This window comes from Mixia osmundae, assembly GCF_000708205.1.
Source record: "Mixia osmundae IAM 14324 unplaced genomic scaffold scaffold_3, whole genome shotgun sequence".
Lineage (NCBI taxonomy): Eukaryota > Fungi > Basidiomycota > Mixiomycetes > Mixiales > Mixiaceae > Mixia > Mixia osmundae.
The window spans coordinates 1,048,393-1,071,110 of record NW_014575561.1 but is presented as its reverse complement, the minus strand read 5'-3'; the positions used below and the strand labels follow the sequence as shown (position 1 = coordinate 1,071,110).

General features: G+C 56.7%; 14 protein-coding genes across 14 annotated transcripts; 5 read left to right on the top strand and 9 right to left on the bottom strand.

Moving 5' to 3' along the window:
- Positions 1-50: 50 nt before the first annotated feature.
- Positions 51-877, bottom strand: L969DRAFT_93493 (uncharacterized protein; the record flags this gene model as incomplete). Its single annotated transcript, XM_014714064.1, has 2 exons — positions 51-727; positions 778-877. The coding sequence occupies 2 exons, from the start codon at positions 875-877 to the stop codon at positions 51-53; spliced, it is 777 nt and encodes a 258-aa protein (XP_014569550.1).
- A 114-nt stretch (positions 878-991) lies between these two features.
- L969DRAFT_46653 (uncharacterized protein) lies at positions 992-3,141 on the bottom strand (the record flags this gene model as incomplete). The annotated part of the gene is made up of 6 exons (XM_014714063.1): positions 992-1,169; positions 1,222-2,153; positions 2,205-2,521; positions 2,574-2,811; positions 2,863-2,980; positions 3,038-3,141. The coding sequence occupies 6 exons, from the start codon at positions 3,139-3,141 to the stop codon at positions 992-994; spliced, it is 1,887 nt and encodes a 628-aa protein (XP_014569549.1).
- On the top strand, positions 3,026-4,923 carry L969DRAFT_368463 (uncharacterized protein). Its single transcript, XM_014714062.1, has 2 exons — positions 3,026-4,463; positions 4,515-4,923. The coding sequence occupies exons 1-2, from the start codon at positions 3,093-3,095 to the stop codon at positions 4,830-4,832; spliced, it is 1,689 nt and encodes a 562-aa protein (XP_014569548.1). The 5' UTR covers positions 3,026-3,092; the 3' UTR covers positions 4,833-4,923.
- A 31-nt stretch (positions 4,924-4,954) lies between these two features.
- On the bottom strand, positions 4,955-5,422 carry L969DRAFT_93490 (uncharacterized protein; the record flags this gene model as incomplete). The annotated part of the gene is made up of 1 exon (XM_014714061.1): positions 4,955-5,422. One exon carries the CDS (start codon positions 5,420-5,422, stop codon positions 4,955-4,957), a length of 468 nt encoding a protein of 155 aa, XP_014569547.1.
- Positions 5,209-6,521, top strand: L969DRAFT_368138 (uncharacterized protein). The gene is made up of 4 exons (XM_014714060.1): positions 5,209-5,849; positions 5,906-5,949; positions 6,001-6,233; positions 6,296-6,521. The coding sequence occupies exons 1-4, from the start codon at positions 5,540-5,542 to the stop codon at positions 6,348-6,350; spliced, it is 642 nt and encodes a 213-aa protein (XP_014569546.1). The 5' UTR covers positions 5,209-5,539; the 3' UTR covers positions 6,351-6,521.
- On the top strand, positions 6,489-8,566 carry L969DRAFT_86209 (uncharacterized protein). The gene is made up of 4 exons (XM_014714059.1): positions 6,489-7,463; positions 7,516-7,630; positions 7,676-7,837; positions 7,889-8,566. The coding sequence occupies exons 1-4, from the start codon at positions 6,788-6,790 to the stop codon at positions 8,508-8,510; spliced, it is 1,575 nt and encodes a 524-aa protein (XP_014569545.1). The 5' UTR covers positions 6,489-6,787; the 3' UTR covers positions 8,511-8,566.
- Positions 8,533-10,266, bottom strand: L969DRAFT_93486 (uncharacterized protein; the record flags this gene model as incomplete). The annotated part of the gene is made up of 5 exons (XM_014714058.1): positions 8,533-8,619; positions 8,676-9,047; positions 9,097-9,242; positions 9,292-9,372; positions 9,426-10,266. 5 exons carry the CDS (start codon positions 10,264-10,266, stop codon positions 8,533-8,535), a joined length of 1,527 nt encoding a protein of 508 aa, XP_014569544.1.
- Positions 10,267-10,394: 128 nt separating this feature from the next.
- On the top strand, positions 10,395-11,333 carry L969DRAFT_86208 (uncharacterized protein). Its single transcript, XM_014714057.1, has 5 exons — positions 10,395-10,473; positions 10,531-10,623; positions 10,671-10,779; positions 10,833-10,920; positions 10,974-11,333. Exons 1-5 carry the CDS (start codon positions 10,446-10,448, stop codon positions 11,292-11,294), a joined length of 639 nt encoding a protein of 212 aa, XP_014569543.1. The 5' UTR covers positions 10,395-10,445; the 3' UTR covers positions 11,295-11,333.
- Positions 10,866-14,368, bottom strand: L969DRAFT_102407 (uncharacterized protein). Its single transcript, XM_014714056.1, has 3 exons — positions 13,563-14,368; positions 12,105-13,511; positions 10,866-12,045 (listed from the first exon to the last, which is right to left on the bottom strand). Exons 1-3 carry the CDS (start codon positions 14,283-14,285, stop codon positions 11,347-11,349), a joined length of 2,829 nt encoding a protein of 942 aa, XP_014569542.1. The 5' UTR covers positions 14,286-14,368; the 3' UTR covers positions 10,866-11,346.
- Positions 14,369-14,427: 59 nt separating this feature from the next.
- L969DRAFT_46002 (uncharacterized protein) lies at positions 14,428-15,684 on the bottom strand (the record flags this gene model as incomplete). Its single annotated transcript, XM_014714055.1, has 2 exons — positions 14,428-15,190; positions 15,242-15,684. 2 exons carry the CDS (start codon positions 15,682-15,684, stop codon positions 14,428-14,430), a joined length of 1,206 nt encoding a protein of 401 aa, XP_014569541.1.
- Positions 15,685-15,805: 121 nt separating this feature from the next.
- On the bottom strand, positions 15,806-16,309 carry L969DRAFT_46226 (uncharacterized protein; the record flags this gene model as incomplete). The annotated part of the gene is made up of 2 exons (XM_014714054.1): positions 15,806-16,093; positions 16,148-16,309. 2 exons carry the CDS (start codon positions 16,307-16,309, stop codon positions 15,806-15,808), a joined length of 450 nt encoding a protein of 149 aa, XP_014569540.1.
- A 109-nt stretch (positions 16,310-16,418) lies between these two features.
- Positions 16,419-18,160, bottom strand: L969DRAFT_364761 (uncharacterized protein). Its single transcript, XM_014714053.1, has 2 exons — positions 17,900-18,160; positions 16,419-17,840 (listed from the first exon to the last, which is right to left on the bottom strand). Exons 1-2 carry the CDS (start codon positions 17,982-17,984, stop codon positions 16,528-16,530), a joined length of 1,398 nt encoding a protein of 465 aa, XP_014569539.1. The 5' UTR covers positions 17,985-18,160; the 3' UTR covers positions 16,419-16,527.
- Positions 18,161-18,237: 77 nt separating this feature from the next.
- Positions 18,238-20,399, top strand: L969DRAFT_16313 (uncharacterized protein; the record flags this gene model as incomplete). The annotated part of the gene is made up of 2 exons (XM_014713570.1): positions 18,238-18,505; positions 18,565-20,399. The coding sequence occupies 2 exons, from the start codon at positions 18,238-18,240 to the stop codon at positions 20,397-20,399; spliced, it is 2,103 nt and encodes a 700-aa protein (XP_014569056.1).
- Positions 20,400-20,438: 39 nt separating this feature from the next.
- On the bottom strand, positions 20,439-22,691 carry L969DRAFT_93479 (uncharacterized protein; the record flags this gene model as incomplete). Its single annotated transcript, XM_014714052.1, has 3 exons — positions 20,439-21,576; positions 21,633-21,709; positions 21,765-22,691. The coding sequence occupies 3 exons, from the start codon at positions 22,689-22,691 to the stop codon at positions 20,439-20,441; spliced, it is 2,142 nt and encodes a 713-aa protein (XP_014569538.1).
- Positions 22,692-22,718: the final 27 nt, after the last annotated feature.

Here is a 22,718-nt window from a genome sequence, read left to right as displayed (position 1 = left end):
ATGAATCCCTCATTACAACGTCTATATGCATGGACAGTCGGACTATCGCGTTACAGCTTGCCACCCTCTAGAGGTACAGATGCCTCTCGTGAAGCAGCTTGGGATGAGCCAGATGGGCCGGGTACCGAATCGGAGGGCTCGCCTGCTTGTATCGCCTTTAGCCATTGATGGACGAACCGTTTCCAGGACGCCTTGAGGGGCAGGAAGTGGCTTCCCTCGTGGTACTCGACCCGTGATGCCTCGAACGCATCGATGAGGGGCTGGCTGCGGTCTGCCGTGACGATCCAGTCGTTCTTACCGAGTATGTTGAGCGTCGGAGCGCCTGTTAGGACAGAGGTCCAGTAAGGCTCCTGGTGGTAGTAGGCCGCTTTGAATCCGGAGATGAAGATGGACGCCTTGAAAGGCGGTATACGCTCGCCCTGAGCAAAGGAAACCTCGAGCTCTGGCCGATGGAGCAAGACGGTGAGCAGAGCGGCCATAGCAGCCCCTTGACTGAATCCGATGACGGCATCGTACTTGTTCTTGATCAGCATCGGATGTAGGTAGGCCAGACTTTCTGTGTAGCCATGGATCTCTCGTCTACCCGATGGACCATCGCGAGCGTCCCACCAGGAGCGAGGTACGCTCGACGGATCATCATCCGAGCTCCCGACGTCTTCTGCGCCAAAGGACGACAAGTCTGTGCTGCTGTCTGGCTTGGCGATGATATGAGGAGCATCGACAAAGTCTGCTTGACGCTTGAGCTGATGCCCAACCAAATAGGGAGCACTATCTGACCTAACTCTGCAAAGCCAGCAAGCTCCCGACGGAGTGCGCCCCACTTGCGGCTGACGATGGCACCATTCTGCAGATAGCCATGCAGGCAAAGTATGCGCATCTACTGCTGACAGGAGCGCCGACTCAGATTGGGGGCATAGCAAGCAAGAAAGGGGACGCGACCGGGCGATCCACAACGTCAACGTCACGCCGTCCACGCGTGGCTTGCAAAGGGCTACAACGGGGTCCGCTTGCGATCTCGTGGCGCAGCAAAGTAAGTTGCGAGGCTTGCTTGCCCCCCATTCCTCGGCTTGACGCTCTTGGTCTGCTCTGCCAAAGGTTTGCTTTGCGTATCTTGACGCTTACGCTTCGCCGCGCGTTGGCTAGCATCGTTCTCTTTGCGTGCCAAATCTCTGCGATGCATTCAGCCTACCTCTATCTATCGATGAGGAAGTCGGAACTGACCGAGCATAGTGGTAGTCGGCGTGCTCTCGTGCGAGTTGCTGTTCGACCGCGGCGCGCCGTTGTTCGAGCGTGGTGAGCTCATCTGCGGTCTCGACAGACGGCACGGCCGCTTTGAGAATGCGATGACATCTCGAACAGGTATACGATGCTTTCTCCTCTTGCTGATCGTCATCGACATCGATGATGATGGGCTGAGGCGAAGTCTGATCGCGCGGAACAGATTGCGCTCTGAGCGAAGCACTGCCAGACTCGGCAGATTTGAAGAAATCCTGTATACCGGCCTGACCTGAGGCGACACGTTCGAGGCCGTTGAAAGCGAGGCCCAAGCTGGTCGCTGGCGTCATGGAGCCATCATCAGGTTTGCTGCCTTCGTTCTGGAATTCTTTGAGCAAGCGTTCCGTGATCTTGAAGACGTAGTCTGCAGACAGGTTGTTGCTGTATGGAAAAGCGCATTGCTTCGAGCGAGAGACATAGTTGATGTCGCGAAAGTTGAGGGTGATCGTCTTTGGCCAGATACCCGGCACGCTCTCACGCTGCTCGTTCAATCGCGCGGCAAGCTCAGTAGCGGAGACGCGGAGCCAATATGCTCCGTCTGCCCATTTGTTGATGGCCGGCTTGAAGTTCTTGCTGCTCAACATGCTCTTTGTCGCTGCTTTCGGTTGCACTTCCGTCAGATCGATGCCGCGGATGATCTCCCAACACCACATGCCGCTCTCGTTGCCGAGCTTGCGCTGTAGCTCTTGCAAGGACACCGACCATAGATCTCCCACCGTCGAGCTCTCATACTCGTTCGCGAGCGAGTCTCCCAGCTTGCCTCCCAGGAAACGGATCTTCTGAAATTTGAGAGGCTTGAGAAAGTTGTGCACGGCAGTGTCGCGCAGAACAGTCTGCGCATTCGGCTTCTTCCAGGCACTACAGAGCTTAGACAGCATCTGTCTGTCGTTTCAGCGCAGATCAGACATTCGAGGCAGCATCGAGTTTACCTTGTTCTTTGCTATGCCCGCAGAGCAAGTGTAGCCGAGCTGTGTGTAGACCTCCTTGCGACACTTTTCCATCATCTCTGCACCGAGCGCAAGTGCGACATCCTGCCACGTGATCGGCTCATCGTCAGTTTCTGGCGGCGCGTCCGGATCGACCGGTATCAGGTTGCCGAGCTCAGACCAAGGCAGCGTTGTTGGAGGTGGTGGTAAGGGCTCGTCGAGGTTATCTGGAGGCTGGGCGAGGATGGGATATCTTTCGAGCATGAGTTGTCGCACTGGGGCTGTAAAGTCTAGGAACGCTTCGTCTATCGAGGCTTTTTCTGTCCGGTCCATCAGATCAGCAGTGTGCCCGAGCTGGCGGGGCTAGCGTACCGATCAGGGGACAGAGATCGCCAAAGATCTTGAGTATCTTCTGCGATTCGCGTCTGTAGGGATCGAGTGAGACTTTGTGGGTCTCCGGCCGAGGATTGTCATAGTAGCCCGAGACGGGCTGGGAATCCATGTAGGTCGCGACATGCACGAGAATCAGATGGGGACACTTCTTCTTTGCTTCGATGGGTGTCTCGTGCCGCGTGATGCCGAACTTGCGAGCCGGATAGTTGATCGCAATCTGCTCGACTCGCTCAGCTTGAGCCCGACCAAGGCACGGCGATATGCTGACTAGGCCTTGCCATTGCTGTACAGCGACAGGCAAGCTCGGGTCCAAGCCGAGTCTGACAATCTCAAATTGTGAATAGGCAGCATCGATGTCGCAGTGGGCAATGACGCGGAGCGGGTTCCTGTCATGCCCAATGTCAGCGTGTTTTGTAGGCGCGATGGGCGAGTGTAGCACTGACGTGACGGTGAAAGTCTGAGAACTATGGAGGTGCCGCCATGTCACTGTGACGCCGGATGCGCCGGGATCTGGTGCAGGTGATGCTCGCTGCTTGCCTTCGCGCATCGCCAGTACCCGGGCTCGAGCGGTCGAGCGGGTCGAGTCGATTCGAGTCGTCGCGTGGTCAAGCTTCAGGATGTGCTGCTATCTGCTCGAATCTACAGCTGATCGTGCGCAGGGTGCTGCAGCTGGACATCAGCAGAATGGACGCAGTGGCACCCATAGAGCTCATCAAGCTGCCTTCTGCGGCCATCCTAGCAGCAGAGAGCGTACACACGCTCGAAGAAGCCACCCCGCGAGCCTCGCCAGAATTGGAAGAGCCGCCCGCGTTCGAAGCGCTTCAAACGCACGCCGTCGCCGATCACACCCTCCCGCCCATCGATGGAGGAGCGCAAGCTCACATCTTCTTGCTGTACAGCTTCGTCTTCGAAGCCGTCCTGTGGGGCCTACCTGCTTCCTACGGTGTCTTCCTCGACGCTTATCTGAGGACAGAGCTCGCGGATGGGCCCAACGCGCAGACACTGCTCGCACTCGTCGGCACGATCAGCACGGGTATCATGTACATCGTCTCGCCCTTTGCGCTCGTCTACGTCAACAGCTATCCCAAGCTACGCCGTCTCAATCTCTGGGCGGGCGTCGCTCTTTGCTCTGGATCTTTGCTTGCCGCGTCATTCTGCAATGCCCCGTGGCAGTTGATACTCTGCCAAGGCGTGGGTTACGCTATCGGTGGATCGCTCGCCTACTTCTCCATGTTTGTGCGTGACCCGGGCTTCGGTTGCAGGCTTGTGTCTCACAACCCAGAGCAGGCCTTTCTGTGCGAGTGGTATGTCGCAAAGAGGGGCATGGCCAACGGCGTCACCTTCTCGGGCGCGGGCGTGGGCGGTCTCGTCTTTCCGCTCCTCATCAACGCGCTCATCAAGAAACTGGGCATCCACACGACTCTCCGCGCTCTTGCGGCCAGCGTGTTCGCCATCTTGGGTCTCATCGTGCCCTTCATGCACGGTCGACTGCCACTCGTCAAACGGTCCCAAAAGGTGCCCACAACGCAAGGCAGCCTCATGTCGAACTTGCCACTTCGAGATGTGTCGGTCTGGCTCGCCGTCCTTGCCTGTGCTTTCCAGGCACTGGGCTACTTCTGCTGGATGATCTATCTGCCCACCTATGCAAACGCCATCGGTCTGTCGACAGGAGCAGGCTCTGCAACGCTCGCTGCACTCAATGCTGCTGCCATACCTAGCCAATTCGGTCTGGGCGCTCTGAGCGATCGACACGATCCTCACATGCTTGCCATCACCAACCTCATCTTCACTGCCGCGCTCGTCTTTCTGCTTCTGGGCGCCTCACTGTCATTCGCACCCCTGCTCATCTTCTCGCTCCTCTACGGCGCCGTAGGTCTCTTCATCCTCACAAAATAAACCGTGCATTGACGTGCGAAGCAGAATGCGCCTGGGTATAGCAGTCTCTTTACAGGCCTTGCGCGCGTAGGCGCTGACGAGAACAACGCTCGCGTCACGCTCTTCGGTGTCTTCACAGCAGCACGCGGGCTGGGCTCCATTCTGACTGCGCCTCTTTCTGCCGCCTTGCTCAAGACCGACTCTCCCGCCCTGCGATGGCGGGCGTATGGCGTGCCAGGCTTCGGCACATTGATCGTCTTCTCGGGCAGCATGTTCCTGGCTGCCGCTCTCGCCGAGTTTGCAAGCAAGCAGATCCAGATCTATCAGCGTAAGACAAAGGCGCTCAGCAGTCGGTCCGAATGAGCGAGACTGTCGACGCTCTGTCAGCAACAACGAATCACGAGACATGAAGCCCTACATACCCTTGTTGATGAGACCCATTAGACGTACGATTGACGACTCGTGTGTATCTTTTTCTGGAGTCATCAGATGAACGGGTCTGAACGCGATGGATCTCTAGGTCGAGCTGTCCGTTCGCCTCTTGCTTCCTCTCGCTCTGCAGCTCTCACACTGCCCACCTCGTCTCCCTCGTGCGCCCGCTTGATGCCCGTCCTGAACCCTTTCCAGCCGATCTTGAGAGCGCCATATCCGATCCCGAGCAAAGCGCCGCTCACGATGCCCGGGGGAGCGAGCAGGAAGCCAGCGCCACCGGTGACAGTACCGAGTACGCCAGATCCTGCAAAAGCGACGGCTGAACCTATGGCTGCATACTTTGCATAGCGTACCAGTCGCCAGAAAAGAAAGACGGCGATGTAGCGTACAGTCCGAAGTAAGGCTCGGGTGCGGAATCGGGTGGGTGCGACGGTCTTGTTGGACGGATTGATGAGGAAGGAGACGTTCTGCTTGGCTTTCGCCAGCGCTGTCGTCTCGCTCGTTGGCCCTTTCGACGTCATCGCACAGAAATTTATAAAGGAGGAGACGCGTCACGTCAACGACGTTGACTTGTGGATCGTCACCGAGCGACGGGCAGATGTGACTCTTTCCCCTGCTGTCTATATCCAGATCGCGACATGGAGACCATCTTCTCCTCTTTCCTCGGCAAAGGCTCCGAACGACTCGTGTATACGATCCGGGTTGTCACGGCATCAGCCTGCGACGCAGCCTCTGATGTCCCACCTGGGCCCCTTGAAACTGCCCACTCTGCAGGAAGCAAACAGAGAAGCCTGCGGCCAAGCATCATGTTCAAGCATATCGGCACATTCACGCTGGCTTGCCTTGCTCTCGTGGCTCTGTTTGGCAACCTGGCTCATTCGAAGGACATCCATCATGTCAAACGAGCTCAGGGACCTAATTACTACATCACCATGGACAAGAACAACTGTCAGTCCATCGTGTCAAGCCTGTCCTTCCTTGTTGAGCGAGTCACATGTGCACAGGGGGCGTGCGCGAACAGATTGAGATCTCAATCAAGCAGGCCGGGGTGTGTCATGCCTTTTCTTAGCCTGTCACAGACCTCGCTGACCCCATTCAGGGCGCCTGGGGTGTGACCGTACCTCAGTGGGTCGATGGAGAGCTACTCGCCGAAATCAAGGTAACCCCCGTGAGGGGGGGTTTCCGACTGCTTTTGGCCACTTTGCCAGATGGCTCGTACCTCAATCTCGATGTCTGCACGAGCGGCAGCGCTGTCACGACGATGCGCGTTCGTAGTGCAGCGGTCGGCAAACGCATGATCGGCGGAGAGAGCAAGGCCGTCGAGGGACACTAGTAAGTCTCTCACATAGGTCCACCTTTGTTTGGCAAGCGGCCTGACACGGTCCAACACTCAGTTTGATCAGGAGCGTGGCCACAAAGGCAGGCGTTGGACACGACTGCTGGATCTGACCCTCGCTTTGGGGGACATGACAAGCATTGCGCTGGCGTAGATGCATTTGTACAGAGCCGGTCACCTGAGCGAGGCCTCCTGCGTCGCTTCTTGTATCCGGCCCGTTGCCGAAGAGCCAGTGATCCTTCGCGTGAGTCTAGCAGCGGTGTCATACGCTTGACGAGCGAGTTGGCCATAGTCTGCTCTATAGATGGCAGCAGTGGCGCCTATCAGCGTGTCATTCCACTGTTTGCCGGCTCTTTTGGCACGTCAACAGGCGTGGCAAGCGATGCAGACTCACTTGTGACTTGACAAGATCACCGAGCGGCGGTCTCGTGTTGCTCCTGGCTGTCCAGTCGGCATGGTCGGGTACAGCAGGCGGTGCGAGTGTCTCCAGATCCTGACTGAGCGTGCGCAGGTCAGTGGAGACGAGTAGCGTCCTGTTGAGTATCCTCTGATGCATGCTGAAGTAGATGGCGCCGCTGATGAGTGCTCCGCCCGCCATGGGCACGAAGAAGGGCATCCCTCCGATCCTTTGTTGCTCGCCTTGCTTGCCTTGGACACCACGCAAAGCCAAAGACCGCGCGAGTCGACCTTGTCTAGTGAACACATGGCTGCTTCCACCGGGCTACGACTGGCCCGGACTGTGCCAGCAGTCCGCTACAAAGCAAGTAGACATGCTAGTCGTCTCGCAATCCCCACATCAGCTGCAGTTGATACACTTGAGGGACTTCATTCGACGACTAGCCTAGCGCCGTCAGTCAAAGAGCGTCACGATCACCTCATCATCTCCTCTCGACAACATGGACTGCAGAACATAGCACTACCTTATGCCTGGCTGAGGGACGCTTGCACTGCGCCTACTTCTGTCCATCCCTCGACGCAACAGAAAGTGTTTCGAACGAGTGACGTGCCTGCTGCAATCCGGCCTGCCACTGTCCTCTTGCGGCAAGACGACGAGCACTGGAAGCTTGAGATTGTCTGGGATTGCGCGCTCCAGCCAGACCAAGTGGAAGCGGACAGGAGCGTGTTCGACCTGGCCGAACTCGCAAGTCATGTCACACCGGCAGGCTATGCAGCGCGCAACAGCCTACAAGAACTCGCTCCCATACTCTGGAAGCGCTCTTCTCTCTGTGAGCCGGCCCAGTCCTCTGACCGTTTGTGCTCATGCGATGCGCGCAATAGCTGATCGCAATCTGAGGATACCCTACGCGCGCCTGGAGTCGCCACCCATCATGCTTGCTGCTCTCAGACAGCTCATCACATATGGCATCGTCTTCTTCACAGATGTCCCAGTAGAGTATGCCATGTCATCATGTCTCAATTCGTGCTGAAAAGCGCACAGGCAAAAGGCAGACGAGCTTTGCGAGCTAGCCATACTTTCGAGCATGCTCGGCAACATACGCAGAACGTGGTATGGCGACAAGGTCTGGGATGTCAAGAGTGTCGAGAACTCGAAGAACATTGCATACACCAACCTTGATCTAGGGCTACACATGGATCTAGTGTGAGCACCTGGACCGCGCTCCTACTCAAGTCATGCTCAAGCCAGGAACAGACACTACGATGACCCGCCACGCTATCAGCTGTTGCACTTCCTGCATGCCGCAAAATCTCTCAGGGGAGGGGCTTCGTACTTTGCAGATGCATATTACGCAGCAGAAGTTTTGCGAAAGACAGAGCCCGAAATTTTTGCCACGTTGGCAACAGAACAGGTCGCTTTCGAATACAAGAACGGCGGTCACTGGCGGAGTAGCCATAAGCCGACTATCGAGCTCGCTCCGCCGTCCGAATTCGGCGAGGAAGCTATAATCGCTGCAGTCAATTACTCGCCACCATTCCAAGGTCGTCAGCCGTGGTCGATGTTCACATCAGGCGGCTCTACGCAGCAGGAAGCTATGGAAAGGTTCAGGCGGCTTCATCACGCGCTAGGTCGATTCTCCAGTCTGGTGGAATCGCCAGAACTGCAATATAGCCTGCAGCTTGCACCGGGTGAATGCGTCGCTTTCGACAATCGACGCGTTCTTCATGCTCGCACAGCCTTTTCATGGGATGCGGCGTCTGAGCCAGCTGGAGAAGCGGCGCGATGGATGAAGGGCTGCTATGTCGAGGGAGATTCGATTCGCGATCATTACAGGACGCTTTCAGAGCGACTAGTGCAAGACACGACAATGTTGTAGCATCACTTGCACGTGCATCTGCTCACATCGAGAGGAAGCCACGTATCGCACCGCCCACCGATGGCAAGTCGAGCAAGAACGTGTCATGGCCTGTTGGTGCTGTACTCTCCTGTCGTGCACACAGCAAATCAGCCTGCAGTCGACATATGAACAGCGAGGACGAACATAGTAAGTCACCTGCCGATTGCCATTCATGCGCAATGCCTCGGCGAGCTCACGCTGTTGCTCAATCGGGAAGAGCACATCGCTCTGAACACCCAAAATCAGCGTTGGCGTGTTTGCGAGATTCTTCAATCCTCGTGTGAGTGAGCCAAGGTAGGGATTGAGCGAGGAGGGAAGCGAGGAGATGTGGACATTTTCGCTCTGTTTCTTCCGAGGCGTTTGTTCGATCGCGCAAGCTTCAGGCTGCGTCTTGCTGAGATCGGCAAGCTTGTTCCGACTTGCGGCGAGTTCGTCCAGGGAGTCCTGCGACATATCAAAAAGATCCATCGCCTTTGAGATATAGATGAGCGAATTTGCGTCATACTTTTGTCGGAACTGTCGATTGCTTGGTCAGCTCTGGCCATGTGAAAGGCTGTAGACCGACCTGTTCCCCTTGGTGATCTAAGTAGGTCTCTATGAGGAAGTCGGGACAAAGTGCAGGAGCTGCGACCTCGTTGCCGACCAAACGCCGCCTGCGTGCAAAGCGTTGCTCCCATTCGGGCCCGGATCGGTAGGTTATCGTCGCAATCTCTGCGCAAACGATCAGGAAAGGGGATCCAGCCTTCTGATTCGAACTGACGTCTCGCCAGCTTCATGCCGGTATGTGGTGGTAGGCCATCATAGTAGAAGCCGCGATTCCAGTTAGGATCTGACATGAGCACTGCGAAAGCAGATCGATCAGTCTCACAAAGTCTTGACAAGGCTGCGCCATGCCTGATCGTTGTGCATACCGCAGGGCAATGCTTGCTGGGCTGCTTCTGGCCGTACCGCTGATCGAGGCAACGCGGCCGACTCGTTCGGGCTCGAGGTGTGCGGCGGCGATGCTCTGCATACCGCCCATGCTACTGCCTACACTCGCAAAGAGCTTCTGTATGCCGAGATGGTCGAGCAGCTTGAATTGAGCTCTGACCATATCGAAGATAGACAGGATTGGAAATCGCGTGGCATAGGGGTGACCGTCGGATGGATCGAGACTTGATGGTCCCGTCGAGCCATAGCATCCACCGATGACGTTCGTACAGATGACGAAATGATCATTGGTATCTATCGGTCGGCCAGGTCCGATGAACTTCTCCCACCAGCCCGTGGCCGGATTATCAGGCGATGAGCGTGCATGAGAACTTGCAGACAGTCCGGTATGTATGAGAACAGCGTTCGATTTGTCCGCGTTGAGGTTGCCCCAGGTCTCATAGGCGATCTCAAATTCGGGCAGCAAGCCACCGTAGTCCAATTCGAAGGGATGCTCATATCTGAAGAGCTTGAAGCCAGAGACTGTGTTTGTATAGGCTGGCTCAGGACCCTGATCATCCGGCGGTGCACTCGCAGGCTCGGGATTGTCTATGAGAGGCGTAACACGTTCCGTCCTCTGACGTCTGATAGACTCTGTCACCGATTCGTTGCGGTCGACGCAGGGAAATGAGAGTGCAGGATTCGTGCCTGAGCTCCGCCGCGGGTCCACTTGGGCAACAGCACTGATGCTTGCTGACACGTTGCGACTTGCTATTCGACTGACATTGGTCTTCCTGGCCAGAGCAAGGCCAGTGCGACTCAGCATCTTGACGGCCCTCAGCTGTCCTGCCTGTTTGCTGACAACTCCAAAATCGCGCAATCGATCAGATAGATGCGCGTCAAATATATTATCGGGGCACTTAGCAGACGCGAACGTCGACGGCGACGACGAGAACAGGAAGAGGACAATCTGACGAACGGACGCTTTGACGCCTGACCACTCCAATGCGCGGTCGCTTCTTCGTGCTAGAAGGTGGCCACTGACCTCTAAGACACCCTAGATCTTAGGCTCATCTCCGGAAAAGCACAGGCTTAGATCGATCTGGCAAGTCGACACAATGCGCGCGTCTCGTCGAGCACCTTCAGCGTCAAGGCCGAAAAGCTGAACTTCTGCGCTTTCCTGGTGGGCACTACTCGGCCAGAATTCGTATCGTCTCACTGGAGAGACAGATCGAACGACGCCAATGGGCAAAATGATCGATTCTTACTTGACAAGTCAGACAGACATGAACGATCAGGCCATCCATCTCCTCTTCTCAGCCAATCGCTGGGAGAAAGCGTGCGTCATATTCACTAGCACCAGTAAGGCCATCTTGACCCAAGTGAATACAGAGCAAGCATACGACAGAAGCTACGCGACTCTATCGACATTGTCTGCGATCGCTATGCCTTTTCAGGTATCGCATTCTCGGTGGCCAAGGTGCGCCCATTGACTGCCAAAGAAGTCTCTCTCTCAGATCTCCTCATTCGCAGGGTTTAGACTATCAGTGGTGCAAAGCTCCCGATGTTGGGCTGCCCGCTCCTGATCAAGTACTCTTCCTAGATATCAGCCCCGAACATGCCGAACAACGAGGCGGGTACGGTCAAGAGCGATACGAGAAGCGCGAGATGCAGCTCAAAGTGCGCGAGGTCTTTGGACGGATACGAGACGACATGACAAGTGCCCAAGGCAAATGGTCTGTAGTTGATGCCGGGCAATCACTAGAGGCAGTATCGTTACAGATACAGCACATAGCAGATCAGGTTCTCATCGTCGACGACGACGCGACGGACAGATCCGCACTTTTTTCATGACAAGCAAGATTGCATACAGAGTACATCGTTTTTACCGTCACGCATCGTAAATCTAAGCGCCTGGGTAGCGTCCCCCAGCGGCAACGGGGCGGTTGCGCTGGACGACGAACCCTGTATTTTGCGGGTGTCGCTGGTGTTGCTGTGGGTAATGAGATGCCACCGGGATATAGGCCGTCGTCGGAGGCTGATACCGCGCTGGGGGAGGTGTAGGATAGTATTGAGCTTGCTGCGGAACCGCTCGCCGGGGCGCTGTTTGAGCCGAAGTGACGAGACCTCGCTGCAGTTGGTGCATTTCGTAATAGCTGTAGTCTTGAAGAAGGCTCGTTCGGCTGGGATATGTTGCAAACATGTCCAGCATCTCGAGGCCCTGCGCAAAGGGAACTTCTTGTGTGTCCCTTGAGGATGTGACTGCCTTTTGCTCGGCAGTATTAGTGAGCTTGATGTGCCGGAGCGCCGAATTGGGGATGTCGCGCACATAGATCCATCTCACGCGCATGAGACCCTTCCACTTGTCCTGTGCCCAAACAGACGAAGAAACCGTCGGATCAACACGTGTCAGCATCTCGGCGACGCCACAGAAATGGCCACTGCCGTTGACGGAATAGAAGAGGTAGACAGGCCCGTCGGCACAGGCTTCGCGATAAGCGCGATCGAGCCGCTGATTGCCGAGCTCGGTCGAGGACCATATCTCGTGCTTGAGTGATTTGTAAACGTCTTCCTCGGTGTACGACTTGATCACGAAGAAGCGAGCCTGTCGAACACGTCTGTCAGCACGATGGGCACGATGGAAATATACGATTGTGGCCTCACTCGTTGAGGCTTGGTGTCAAAGCTCATTGGGTTGTAGTTCTTGCTAGCTATGAGCGCAGCAATCTCGGATGCGAAGCTGACCCCAGAAAGCTGTGTTTCGCCCGGATGAACCAGATGAGACGCGGCGGCAAAGTCATTCTTCGAAGGGTGTCGCTCGTGAGTATGGCCGTTGATGGACTGCATAGGCAGCATTGGACGCGGCTGAGGCTGCATAGTCTGCTCGGCCCACTGCTCATAGGGTGAATGCGATGGCTGCCAGTCTGCAGGCATGCCGGAAGCATATCCGCTGTTTCGTCGAGTGGCGCTGTTGTTACCATCCATGTACAGCGATCCTTGCTCTGAGTCGCGAGATACGACCCGCTGTCGTTCGCGCAACCATGCGTTCTGTCCTACCCCGGGCGCTGCAGTGAAGCCGCCTCGTTTGAGTTGGCTAGGCTCTGTGTGCTCTGGCAGTGAAGACTGGAGACTGCTTTGACGGTGGCCGATTGGTGGTACAGATGCAGCGGCAGAGTATGGGCCGACTGTCTTGCGAGGTTCGGACTGGCCAAGAACGCTTGCGGTCGTGTCGAGCGGGGCCAGCAGAGGCGTTGATCTGCGCTCTGGCTGCTGCACCGGCTGCAATGATGGTATGTCATCCTCGTCCTGAACGGAAGCTTGAGCTAAAGGACTCCGAGGTGGCTGTCGACTGCGAGAGATTATTGCAGGAACGTCCAGTAAGCCGGAGGATGGGTGGACACGCGTTTGAGCGGGTGACTCGGCTTCAAGCGTCCAATCTCTGATCTTTGCTTGAACGTCCTGGAGCTCTGTGCTGACATGCGCTGCCCGGGGCATACTGTCCCACGTGCCAGGCGCGACCGGACTGCTGATCGGGCTGTGGCCAGGAGAAGAGGTGCCGTATGCTCTCTGCGCGCCTAGCCGCACCGCTTCCTCTGCAGTCGGGGACCATGGACTTTTGAAGCTGCCGGCACGCTCGAGAGGTGAGCGAATAGTGGGACTATGAAACCCGTTGGTGCCGATGTTGGGGCTGAGACGAGTGGAGGAAGGTGCTTGGCCACGGAAGGATGCCAAGATATCGTCATCTTGATTGAAAGATAGGCGTCTCGTTCTCCTGTCGGGTTCGGTGCCTTCTAACGCGGGTGATGCCAATGGAGAGCTTGTCCGACCAACGAAGCGGCGGTCGCGTGGTCTGGCGGTCGTCAAGCTCTGATGTCGCCTCAGAGTCGATCGATCGAGAGCAGAAAGCGAGTCGTCAGCTTCATCGGGCCAGCCAGAGACGCTCATGAGCGCATGAGAGGCATTAGCGTTGGATTGACTACGTGAGTGACCGGTCGTCTGTGCGCGAACGACGTTTGGTGACCATATAAGAGTTTGATCGGAACGCTGCGACGTCGCTGTCGACGTGACACTCTGACGCAGAGTATGAGCGGGGGTCCTACGTATCGGACAGGATGGGCTTACCCGTTCTCTGTACGCAACCTCTGTATCGCCATCGTGCATTTGCGCCTGCATCATGTTTGGCGCAGCACTGTGGGTGTGTCTGTGACCCATGAAGCGTGCGCTCTGTACCCTGGCGGGAGAGCTGGTATGCCGCTGAAGGTCCGCAGCAGTACTGAGAGGCTGACTATCGCCAGCTGCAAGTCCGTCGACTCCCAAGCGGCCGCGAGCATCCGGCTCCTTGATGGCCTGTTCGAGTACCGGATGATCGTTCATGGCCGAGCCTATCGGAGACAGCGCATCATAGTCTATCCTTGGGCGATCTGGCGAATAGAGCGGCGGGGGGACGATGGACTGCAGCAATCCCAGCCCATGCAGGCGCGCGAGCGAGGATGTAGTCGGTCGCATGTCCACCGAGCCTGGCAAAGAGCTGACGGACGACGAAATTGGATCAGCGCTCGAGTCTACGCTTGCTATGGAAGTCTTGGTGAGATCAACGCCCGCTGCCTCCTTGACCCGCTGTGAGCCGCCCGGTGAGACCGCCCAGGCTGTGCCGAACCTGCTCGCTTCCCTCCTCGCTACTCGTGTTCCTCCTGCTGTGCTCACTGTTGCATAGCGTTTCACGCCTGCAGCAGAGTCTGGTGCAGGCAAGTCGGACTTCTGCGACTCGACTTGCTCGGCTGCGACTTGGTCTGCTGTGTCGTGCCAGACCTCATCGTCGCTGTCCTCTGCCGAGTACTGCTCCATTGCGCAGCGCCAATCGCGATCTACAGTCGTCCGTGCACCTCGTTTCTTCGGATTCCGCCAAAGGTCAGCACGGTCGGTCAGCGACAGGCAAGACAGCGCGCGTCATCGTCGGGCGCGCAGCATTCGATCGAGATAAGATAAATTATGCAATGGTGTCCAGCATCCTCGTGAACTGGTCACTCGTGGGCATACCCTCGAAGTCCTTGACAGCTGTGCCTACTGCTTCCGCCATCTTTGCACGATCTTGCTCCGGCACCTTGAACCCGCTCAAGCGCACCGTCAGGCCAAGTTTTGCCAGCAAGGAGTCGATCGCGTCGGCAACTTGCGTCGCCTTCGTTGTCAGCTCTTCACTGGATGTACGGCCAGACAGCGGCGAATAGAAAGAAGCACTTTGCGTGGGTTGGAATTCGGCAGGCAGGAATTGGACTATATTGGCGAGGCAAGCCTTGTCGGCCGGCTGGAGCGTATGCGCCAGTACTCTGACGCAAGCAGCGAGTGTCAGGCAGGAGCAGATACCATGCGGGATGCTATAGGTTGCGCCTAGCTTGTGACCCAGTCCATGCGAAGGACCCAAAGGTGTTCTGAGCGCGTTTGGCCAAAGCGATTGAAATGCAGCAATCTGCAGCGCCGTTCGAGCTTCGAGATTGTCGGGATCTGCTTTGCTTGCGAGCAGCTGAGTGAACAGAGTGTTGATCGCAAAGAGAGCGATCTGCTTGACAGGCACTTGCGCTTGTGGCCTATATTGACACTCGACGGCGTGGTCGAGCGCGCGAATGCCCGTCGAAAGCCACAGCCTTTCGGGCGTGTACTTTGTCAGCTCGGCATCGTAGATCAAGGCACGCGGTACGAGGAGTGGACCGGCGACGCCCGTTTTGTCACCCTTTTCGCTCGAGAAGCCTGCATTTCTGTTCGGGTAGATGAGCTCATACTCGAAGGATCTGCCCGAATGGACATACTGAGTGCACTCAGCCGCGCTCAGTGTCGTCGGCACCGCAACTTGCGGCATCACAGGTCCGCCGAGCTCCTCTGCGCTAAAGTGGGCGATCGCCTTGCCTGCATCGATGGGCGAGCCGCCACCGACACCGACGATGACGTTGATCTTTTGGTCCTTGACGAGCTTGACTGCCTCTCGAATGCCGGCAATAGGTGCATGCTGTCCGATCGAGCTGAATGTCGCTCCATACAGTCCTTCCTGCTTGAGTTGCTCTTCGATCTTGCCAATGACCGGAGTTTTGGTCTTGAGCGAATTGCCCGTCAGGACGAGTACTTTTGGCGAATCGCTCGAGCCCGGATAGACTGTCGCATAGACTTGCTTGACCAGGCCGGACAATTTGGAGATGCTTCCCGGGCCGTACTCGACGGCTTGGACATGCGTCGGGTTGTAGGTTCCGCTCGACATGGTATGATGTCAGAAGTGACAGCAGCGTCTTTGGAATTCCAAGTCATCTGTCATTTGCATCGCGTAAAGTGATCAAGGGTGCATCACGTGCATTGCTCAGACGAACTCAGACAACAGAGGATCAGAGACCCAGCAGCTGTCCGGAGCCACCGAGCGAAGCATCACCGTTGCCAGCAACAGCGAGTTGATTGACGGGTACGGGCGTGACCGTCGCAAAGGCCGAAGTATCTGCATCAATCACTGCAGCCTCTGTGCTCACTTGGTTCGTCTTTGGTTTCGTAGATTCGGGCACTGCAGCCTTGGGCGTATTGCCGGTCTTGGGCTTGAAGCCGGAGGCTGCACCTGTACCGCCTGCTGCAGGTACTGCACCACCACCAGCTGCCTTTCCTCCTGTCGCTTTACCGAGAGCCTGTGTCGAGGATCGATCAGCAACACGTCGGAAGGGATAAGCTGACCAGCTTACATTGCCGCCCCCAACGCTGCCGAGGATGCCCTGTGCTCCGTCTAGCGCGCCGCCCGCAGCACCAGCAGACCCGAGAAGACCAGTCAAAGCGTCAAGCTGTGGCGCGGGAGCAGCGAGAACAATAGCACATGCGCTAGCAAAGACGAGCGAGGCGACCTTCATATTCTGATAAATGTTCTCCGGCAAAGGATTGTAAGGCCTTGTCTGTAGTGTCGACTGCCTTGCGATGGGAATGCCTCGTGCTCGCGAGTAATGGACAGTAGGGCGCGCGTGGAGGTCATGCAAAGTAGCGTGAGAATACTCTCTTGCGTGAGCTTGTCGCTGCTTTGACCTCTTCGCGAGCACAGCTAACACACGTCTTTCGTGCGCAAGCCATGCGCCTAAGTGTGCCTAGTCTCCGCTTCTCTTTCTTCCTCTGAATCTTGCCAGAAATCGTCGTCGAGATCGGACATCTTCACGCGTCCTTCTGCAGCGTCAAAGACTGTCTCGCCGGGGGACGGATCGCTACGATGTGCATCTTCAAGATCGATGTCGACGGCCTGGTAGCCGGGCAGATGACTGTTCGTTGTTGACCTTGGTGCATCGCCTTTGAGGCGTGCAAACAATGCCATGACGGATGAGCCCGGCGAACCGACCGGTCTACCGTTGCCTGTTTGGTTGCTGTTGTTGCCCGATGCATTGTAGAGCGATATCATAACCGATGCGACGAGATAGATCAGGAAGGCGACGCTGAATTGACCGATGATGTACGTAACATGATCCATGCCGATGCTAATGATGAGATCGAGCTGATCCTCAGCGGCGCTCAGGAAGATTGTGCCTGCGATGGTGAGTAGCAATGGCGTGAGATGTGCAAAGGGTGCAATCGTGCCGTCGTAATCGGTCGGATCCGAGCTCGTCGCACGAGTTGTATCGAAGCAGCACTCGATGATCTTGGTCAGACCGGCCAGCATGAGGACATAGCCAAATGCTTTGTGAACTTCTGTAGCGAGCATGGTCGGCTGTGCATGACCAGACATAGCGAAGCCTGTCATGGCGATGATGATGCCTGGCAGGACTGATCTCTTGCCCGATCGACTGAGCCAAACGCCCACTGCGCCTCCACAAGCCCAGAGGACGCCAAGGCCGACATGTTGCATATCTCTGGTCGGCCAAGTGCCGTTACCGTGACCGAGAAAATCATGCTCGGTGAGGGCGTTGACGATCCCCCAGACTGTGATGGTGGCAGAGTCGATGAACTCCTGTGAGACCGTCTTTCTGGCAAGCCAAGCACGACCAAAGTGTGCCATGAGGAGCAATAGGACACCGTAGCCGACGAAGCTCGATCCCATGATGATGTGCGCAAGGCATTGGCCGAAATGTTCACCCGTGCAAGTGCCTAGAGCAGCGATGACACCCAAGACCATCTGAACCCAGCCGACGATCGGGAACGTCCTGCCTGCGATACTGTGCAAGCGTTGTACGTAAGGCCGAAGCGAGCGTTCGTGTATGTGCGCTTTGAGGTAGATGCCTGCGCCTGCCTGGCCGAGCATGTAGAAGAACACGTATTTTGCGAAAGCGGCATGGGCTGTGAAGGGGAACTGGCGACCGCCGTGACGATGGGCGAGGATGACGCCCATGATAGTCAACAGGGTGGCCGTAGCTTGCATAGGCACATGCCACCGAGATTTAGTCATGCCCAGCACCATGCCCGCTGTAGCCGCCGTGCCATCGTCAGTGTGAAGTCATGCCTGACGGTAAGATTGGACTGACCAGGAAACATGATGCCCCATACGAGCATCTGTAGCATCATGTGGATCCACAGTATCGAGTCGATGGGCTGTTCGGGTGAGTCCATCTTTAGCAGGCTGCTGTCAACCCGAGCAGCGGCGGACTGACGGCATGGGCTAGCTCCGGATCCAAGTCCTCCAGGCTGAGATGCTCATGACGCCGCACGAGTAGTCTGTGCGTCATCTGTGTCGGCCGTCGAGGGGCGGTCTGAGCTGATGAGCTGATGCCGTGCGTGCCTCGGGCGCCTGTCGCGTATTCTGCCAGCAGGCCAGCAGGCGTCATCGATATCGCTCGACTCGACAAGCTCTTGCGACTTCAAGATGAGCTTGCTATGCACATGCGGCATCCGCCAAGCTCGTCTACTTCCTCGGCCACCGCAAACGCTGCGGAGAAAGGCCAGCGTTCGTCTTCATTCGACAATCGACGAAGTGAGCAAGCCGCTGCCTCGAGCAGGCCCTACCCATCCTGCACCTGGCCCGAAGATCCTGCCCCGACCAGCTCGGCCTGACGAACAAAGGTCTTTGCCTGATTCGCTACCTCGTGAAGAATATGCAAGCCCGGTCATCACGACACTCTCTATCTTTCGACGTTGGTCCAGCTCTGTCATACCAGCTGTTGCATCGCTGAATCGCGGGCCGCAACCACAGGCATGTTCAAGTACGCTGTATACGGATCTGTGGGCCTGGTAGTCACAGGCCTGACGGTCTGGCAAGGCACTCACATGTGGGTGGAGTATGTTGAGCTGGGTGCTCGCAACCGTCAACGCGCAAGGAGCGATGCAGAGCAGCTCTACGGATTTGAAGAAGATTCTCCTTCAGCTTGGTCAGGCGGCTACCTAGGTGGAGGCACTGACCCTCGGCTGCCTTGGAAAGTCAAAGCATGCATTCGAGGAGCTTGGATATCCCTCAAATGGGACGGAGGCCCAATCTCGACGATTGCCTCGACTGCCCCTGGACCGTTTACGGACGCCAATATTGGCCCCCGCACGCCGGGCGCAGCTCTCATCGATCTCGAACAAGCTCAGGCTGCCGGTCAGACTGCTAAAGTACCTGCGATCTATGTAGCCGACCGAGGCTATGCGCTTGCCGAGGCTTACCTTGTCGCTGCTATCGGTGCGGCAGAATTGAAGGGTATCTCCCTTGACTCGTCAGACCAGGCCATACTAGAGCTTGAGGAGCGTCTGGCCGACGTCCGGGAACGCATGGGCGGATACAAAGGCCTCCGAGAGGCTCGCAATGGGCGAGAGAGGATATACGAAGCCCTCAAGGCCAACAATCCTGATCCTTCACCCGTTGTACTGCCCAGGTACAGCTGGGCCTCTCGCGGACCTCAGTGGCGACATCGCGAGCTAGTCCGCGCTTCGAGAAAGCTCGGTCAGGTCACCCTTCGCCTGGCTGAGGAAACTCTCAAGAAGGGATCGCTACAGCAGCGGGAGATCGAGCGAGCCCGACACTTGCTCGCTTGGTCCGTCGCAGAGGGTCTCGTGCTCGATCACGACCGCGATGACATCCGCCGCGAGGCTGTCGCGATTGCTCCGCCTGCCGTACGCGACGCGACGAACGATAGCTGGTGGCACAGGATCGGTCTCTCTAGCCCCGTTACTGCGCCTCATCAGGAGGATCGCAAGCCTTCACAGCTCCTTCTAGAGCTTGGTCGTCTCGCTCTAGACCCGCTCGCTCTCTCGCCCATGCGTCAGGGCGACCAGAGCTTCGTCCCATCTCTCGCCCGAGCGCTGCTTCTATCCGTACAAGCACTATCGACCGCAGAAGCCAAGTCGGGTAATTTGCACGAGGCACTCGAGCTCGATCTGGTCTCAATGAAGCTCATCGACGCCTTGCGATCGCCACCACCGGGTGCAGGACAACCTCAAAGTACAGCGGCCGCCCTTGTGAGACGATTGCATATGAATTGGCTCGATACCCGACAAGCACTCTTTGCGACTTATGCTGCCGAAATCTTGCGAGCGCAGGGCCAGGCAGAAACAGCATCGCTCAATCTCCTCCGATCCAGCGTAGACGCTTGCAAAGCCACAAATCAGGCACTATCGGCTCTCACCGATCTTACAGCAATTCCGAAAGCCTTTACCCGATTTACAAAGACAATTGCAAGCAGCACAGAGCAGTTTATGTTCCAGCGCTTGCAGCAGCCTGCTACTGATATTCTCAGGGATGCGCGGCTCGTCGGTACGATGGCAGCCAATCTGGGCGGTATCATACATGAACAAGGATGTGGCGACACGCCGAGGAACAGGCAGCTCTCCGCGAAGAAACGCGCTGCTTTGAAGGCGAAGAGCTGGTGTGGCGGCGACAGGACAGCCATGCAATTCTACGAGACTGCCATGGACTTTGCAGCCGGAAGGTCTCCTCGGGCAAAAGAGGGTGTGCAGCCCAAAGGCGAAGACGTCGATGTGGCTGGATGGCGCGAAGCCTGGAACAGATTCGTCCGTACTCGTGCCAGGGTACAGAAAGCTCCTCAAGCTTGATACTCTTTGTGATGATCTTGTTGTTGGCGTCTGTGCAGATCAATGTGCTCGAATCGTGTGGCGCATCATGAGAAGCTGCTCGCGAGTCGACATGAGCTCGTCAGACCAGAAGTCGTCTTCCAGTTGGGCACGCGCTTGCTCGTGTGCTGCTATCCTGATTTCGTCTAAGCTTGCATTGTTTCCTAATTCCTCTCTGGCTCTCTCTTCAAGCTTGTCCGTCTCAATGAGCAGTATGCGCACAAAGGCTGGTCGGAAGACAGCGTCGATGTAGTCGTCGCGTTCACCTTCATTGAGTGAACGAAATCTCTCGCATCCGAAAGTCGGATCGACAGATCCGTCTGAGAGCCACTTGCGCAATTCCAGTCTCATCTGATCGATCTGCTTGGGCGCATACTTGCCAGTCGGTTGGTCTTCTGCCATCCGTTGGCGCGCAACGTGACCCAAATTAAGAAAGCGATCGTGATCTGGTCTTGTTGGTGCATAAGCGCCGCGGACAATATCTCGGAGCTGAGCTGCGAAATGGGCGATTTCCTCCCGCCAATCGATAGGCTGCAATTCGGGCCTGTATTGCCCGACTTCGCAGGTCAAGAAGCCATCGTCATAAATTGTGTAGAACTGATCTCTACGAAACCGAGCGACTTTGCCGTCGAGGCTCTGAAGCGCATAGGTACCTTGAGGTGTGGGTTGTTCGACTTGCAGCAATTGGCTAGGTGCAGGGTGATAGCTTATAACCCGAGCAGGCCAGCACGTGGACACGTGCTTGTTCCATCGACAGTATACCGCCTCCCCCGGTATTCTTAGCTCGTCATCCGGTCCTCGATCATGTTTCAATATCAGACGGGGCTCCTGCTCTGCATCAGGAAGATCATTGTTCGAGCCGAGACGCGCTGTAGGAGGCAATGATGACCGCCTTGGCGATCGGGGCGCAGCCGCTGCCTGCGTTAGGGCAAAGTCGGGATCCGGCAAGTCGTCGTTTAGAACGGAATCTCTGTCAAGTGCCGCACTGAGTGCCTGGGCGAAAGCGAGCTCAGATGGTAATCTCGTTGCCTCTTGTAGCGCACAGACGGTATTTGAGACTTTGTCGACATACGTGCTAGTGGAGAAGCGCGGACCGAACGGCGTGCGGAAGGAACGCACATTCGAGCTTGATGGCTCTGCTATCGTCACCAGCGATGGTCTTTGCGTTTCCTACTTGGCTCAGCTGAGCTCTCGAGCAATCTGACGGCTGCTTACAGACGAAGATCAGGCTCTGCTTGCAAGTGAATCAACCGCAGGCGCAAAGGCCTTGCCGATCTGACTGGGTTGACGAACTGCAAGGCCATGAAGGTTAGCTCTGATTCTCCATACAGATCGGGGATGGCATGCCTCTGCAGGCCACCAGAACGTTTGAGTCGTGCTTTCCTTCGAGCGAGCGCACAGAGCGACCCAAACGATGTCGTCAAATCTGTTCAGATTCCACGATTCGGAGGGCATTGACTGGCCTGTATCCGGTCGGCTCGCCTGACTGGTGTCGGGCAACAGAGTCTGGCTTGAGCTTGCTGCTGTCGCAGGCAAGTCGAGTACCTGTCCGTTCTTGCGTTTTCGCTCGACACGCTCTGCTACCTCGTCATATGCTTCCGCGACGAGAGTGACATCTGATGCTACTGTGGCAATTGATTGCGTGCGCTGGAATGACCGCGCTGGCCGACTACCTGATGAAGCAGCAGACAAGGTCAACTGCGGCGCCGAGACGGTGCGCGCCATTGTTCGCAGCCGACCTGGTCGAGCACGATTCAGCAGTTTAGGAGAAGTGACAGTATCTTGGAACGCTGCAGAGCTGGCTAGTAGTGCTGCGGATTCGGCGGCAAGCATATCTTGATCAGCATCTAGTCGCCTCCGCTTTGCTTTGCGCGGCTTTTGCTGTGATTCTGGTGGTGAACACGTTTTAGAAGCATGCATACGAGGAAGAGGATCGATCGTGAGGTTCGTCTTGACAGGCGAGATGCAGCCGGGCGCAGACGCACGAGGTTTGCGCGGCCGCTTGACTTGTTTTGGGGCTTCAGTAGCTGTGACGCTGTTATGAACGCTGCTTTGGGGCCTTGTACGCCTTCCTAGATGTGCGACGGGTGAGATCACGTTCTCTCGCTCGCTGTTGAACTCATTCGAGCTCGTGAAGTCCGAGCCTGGCTCGTCGAGGTGAGACACATTGAGGAGCTGCTTTACGTCGGTTCTTGCAGGCTTGAAAGGGGATGCGAGGACTGGCTCGATCGTACGACGAGCAGGCCTCTTGCCATACACGACTTGTTTCTTCATGACTGCTCAGACATCGATCCTACAGCA

What these genes read in the sequence shown, in the direction of transcription:
- L969DRAFT_86208 (XM_014714057.1), top strand. Translation starts at nt 10,446, where the DNA reads ATGCGCGGTCGCTTCTTCGTGCTAGAAG. An exon ending in TCGCTTCTTCGTGCTAGAAG is followed by an intron (nt 10,474 to 10,530) that starts GTGGCCACTGAC and finishes GGAAAAGCACAG; the next exon opens with GCTTAGATCGATCTGGCAAG. An exon ending in TGAACTTCTGCGCTTTCCTG is followed by an intron (nt 10,624 to 10,670) that starts GTGGGCACTACT and finishes CTGGAGAGACAG; the next exon opens with ATCGAACGACGCCAATGGGC.
- L969DRAFT_368138 (XM_014714060.1), top strand. Translation starts at nt 5,540, where the DNA reads ATGGAGACCATCTTCTCCTCTTTCCTCGGCAAAGGCTCCGAACGACTC. An exon ending in TCTCAATCAAGCAGGCCGGG is followed by an intron (nt 5,950 to 6,000) that starts GTGTGTCATGCC and finishes GACCCCATTCAG; the next exon opens with GGCGCCTGGGGTGTGACCGT. An exon ending in AAGGCCGTCGAGGGACACTA is followed by an intron (nt 6,234 to 6,295) that starts GTAAGTCTCTCA and finishes TCCAACACTCAG; the next exon opens with TTTGATCAGGAGCGTGGCCA.
- L969DRAFT_368463 (XM_014714062.1), top strand. Translation starts at nt 3,093, where the DNA reads ATGCGCCGGGATCTGGTGCAGGTGATGCTCGCTGCTTGCCTTCGCGCA. An exon ending in TCTCGCTCCTCTACGGCGCC is followed by an intron (nt 4,464 to 4,514) that starts GTAGGTCTCTTC and finishes CGTGCGAAGCAG; the next exon opens with AATGCGCCTGGGTATAGCAG.
- L969DRAFT_86209 (XM_014714059.1), top strand. Translation starts at nt 6,788, where the DNA reads ATGCATGCTGAAGTAGATGGCGCCGCTGATGAGTGCTCCGCCCGCCAT. An exon ending in TTCACAGATGTCCCAGTAGA is followed by an intron (nt 7,631 to 7,675) that starts GTATGCCATGTC and finishes AAAAGCGCACAG; the next exon opens with GCAAAAGGCAGACGAGCTTT. An exon ending in GGGCTACACATGGATCTAGT is followed by an intron (nt 7,838 to 7,888) that starts GTGAGCACCTGG and finishes AGCCAGGAACAG; the next exon opens with ACACTACGATGACCCGCCAC.
- L969DRAFT_364761 (XM_014714053.1), bottom strand. Translation starts at nt 17,984, where the DNA reads ATGGACTCACCCGAACAGCCCATCGACTCGATACTGTGGATCCACATG. An exon ending in ATGGGGCATCATGTTTCCTG is followed by an intron (nt 17,841 to 17,899) that starts GTCAGTCCAATC and finishes CGGCGGCTACAG; the next exon opens with CGGGCATGGTGCTGGGCATG.
- L969DRAFT_102407 (XM_014714056.1), bottom strand. Translation starts at nt 14,285, where the DNA reads ATGGAGCAGTACTCGGCAGAGGACAGCGACGATGAGGTCTGGCACGAC. An exon ending in AGGTTGCGTACAGAGAACGG is followed by an intron (nt 13,512 to 13,562) that starts GTAAGCCCATCC and finishes ACTCTGCGTCAG; the next exon opens with AGTGTCACGTCGACAGCGAC. An exon ending in TTGACACCAAGCCTCAACGA is followed by an intron (nt 12,046 to 12,104) that starts GTGAGGCCACAA and finishes CGTGTTCGACAG; the next exon opens with GCTCGCTTCTTCGTGATCAA.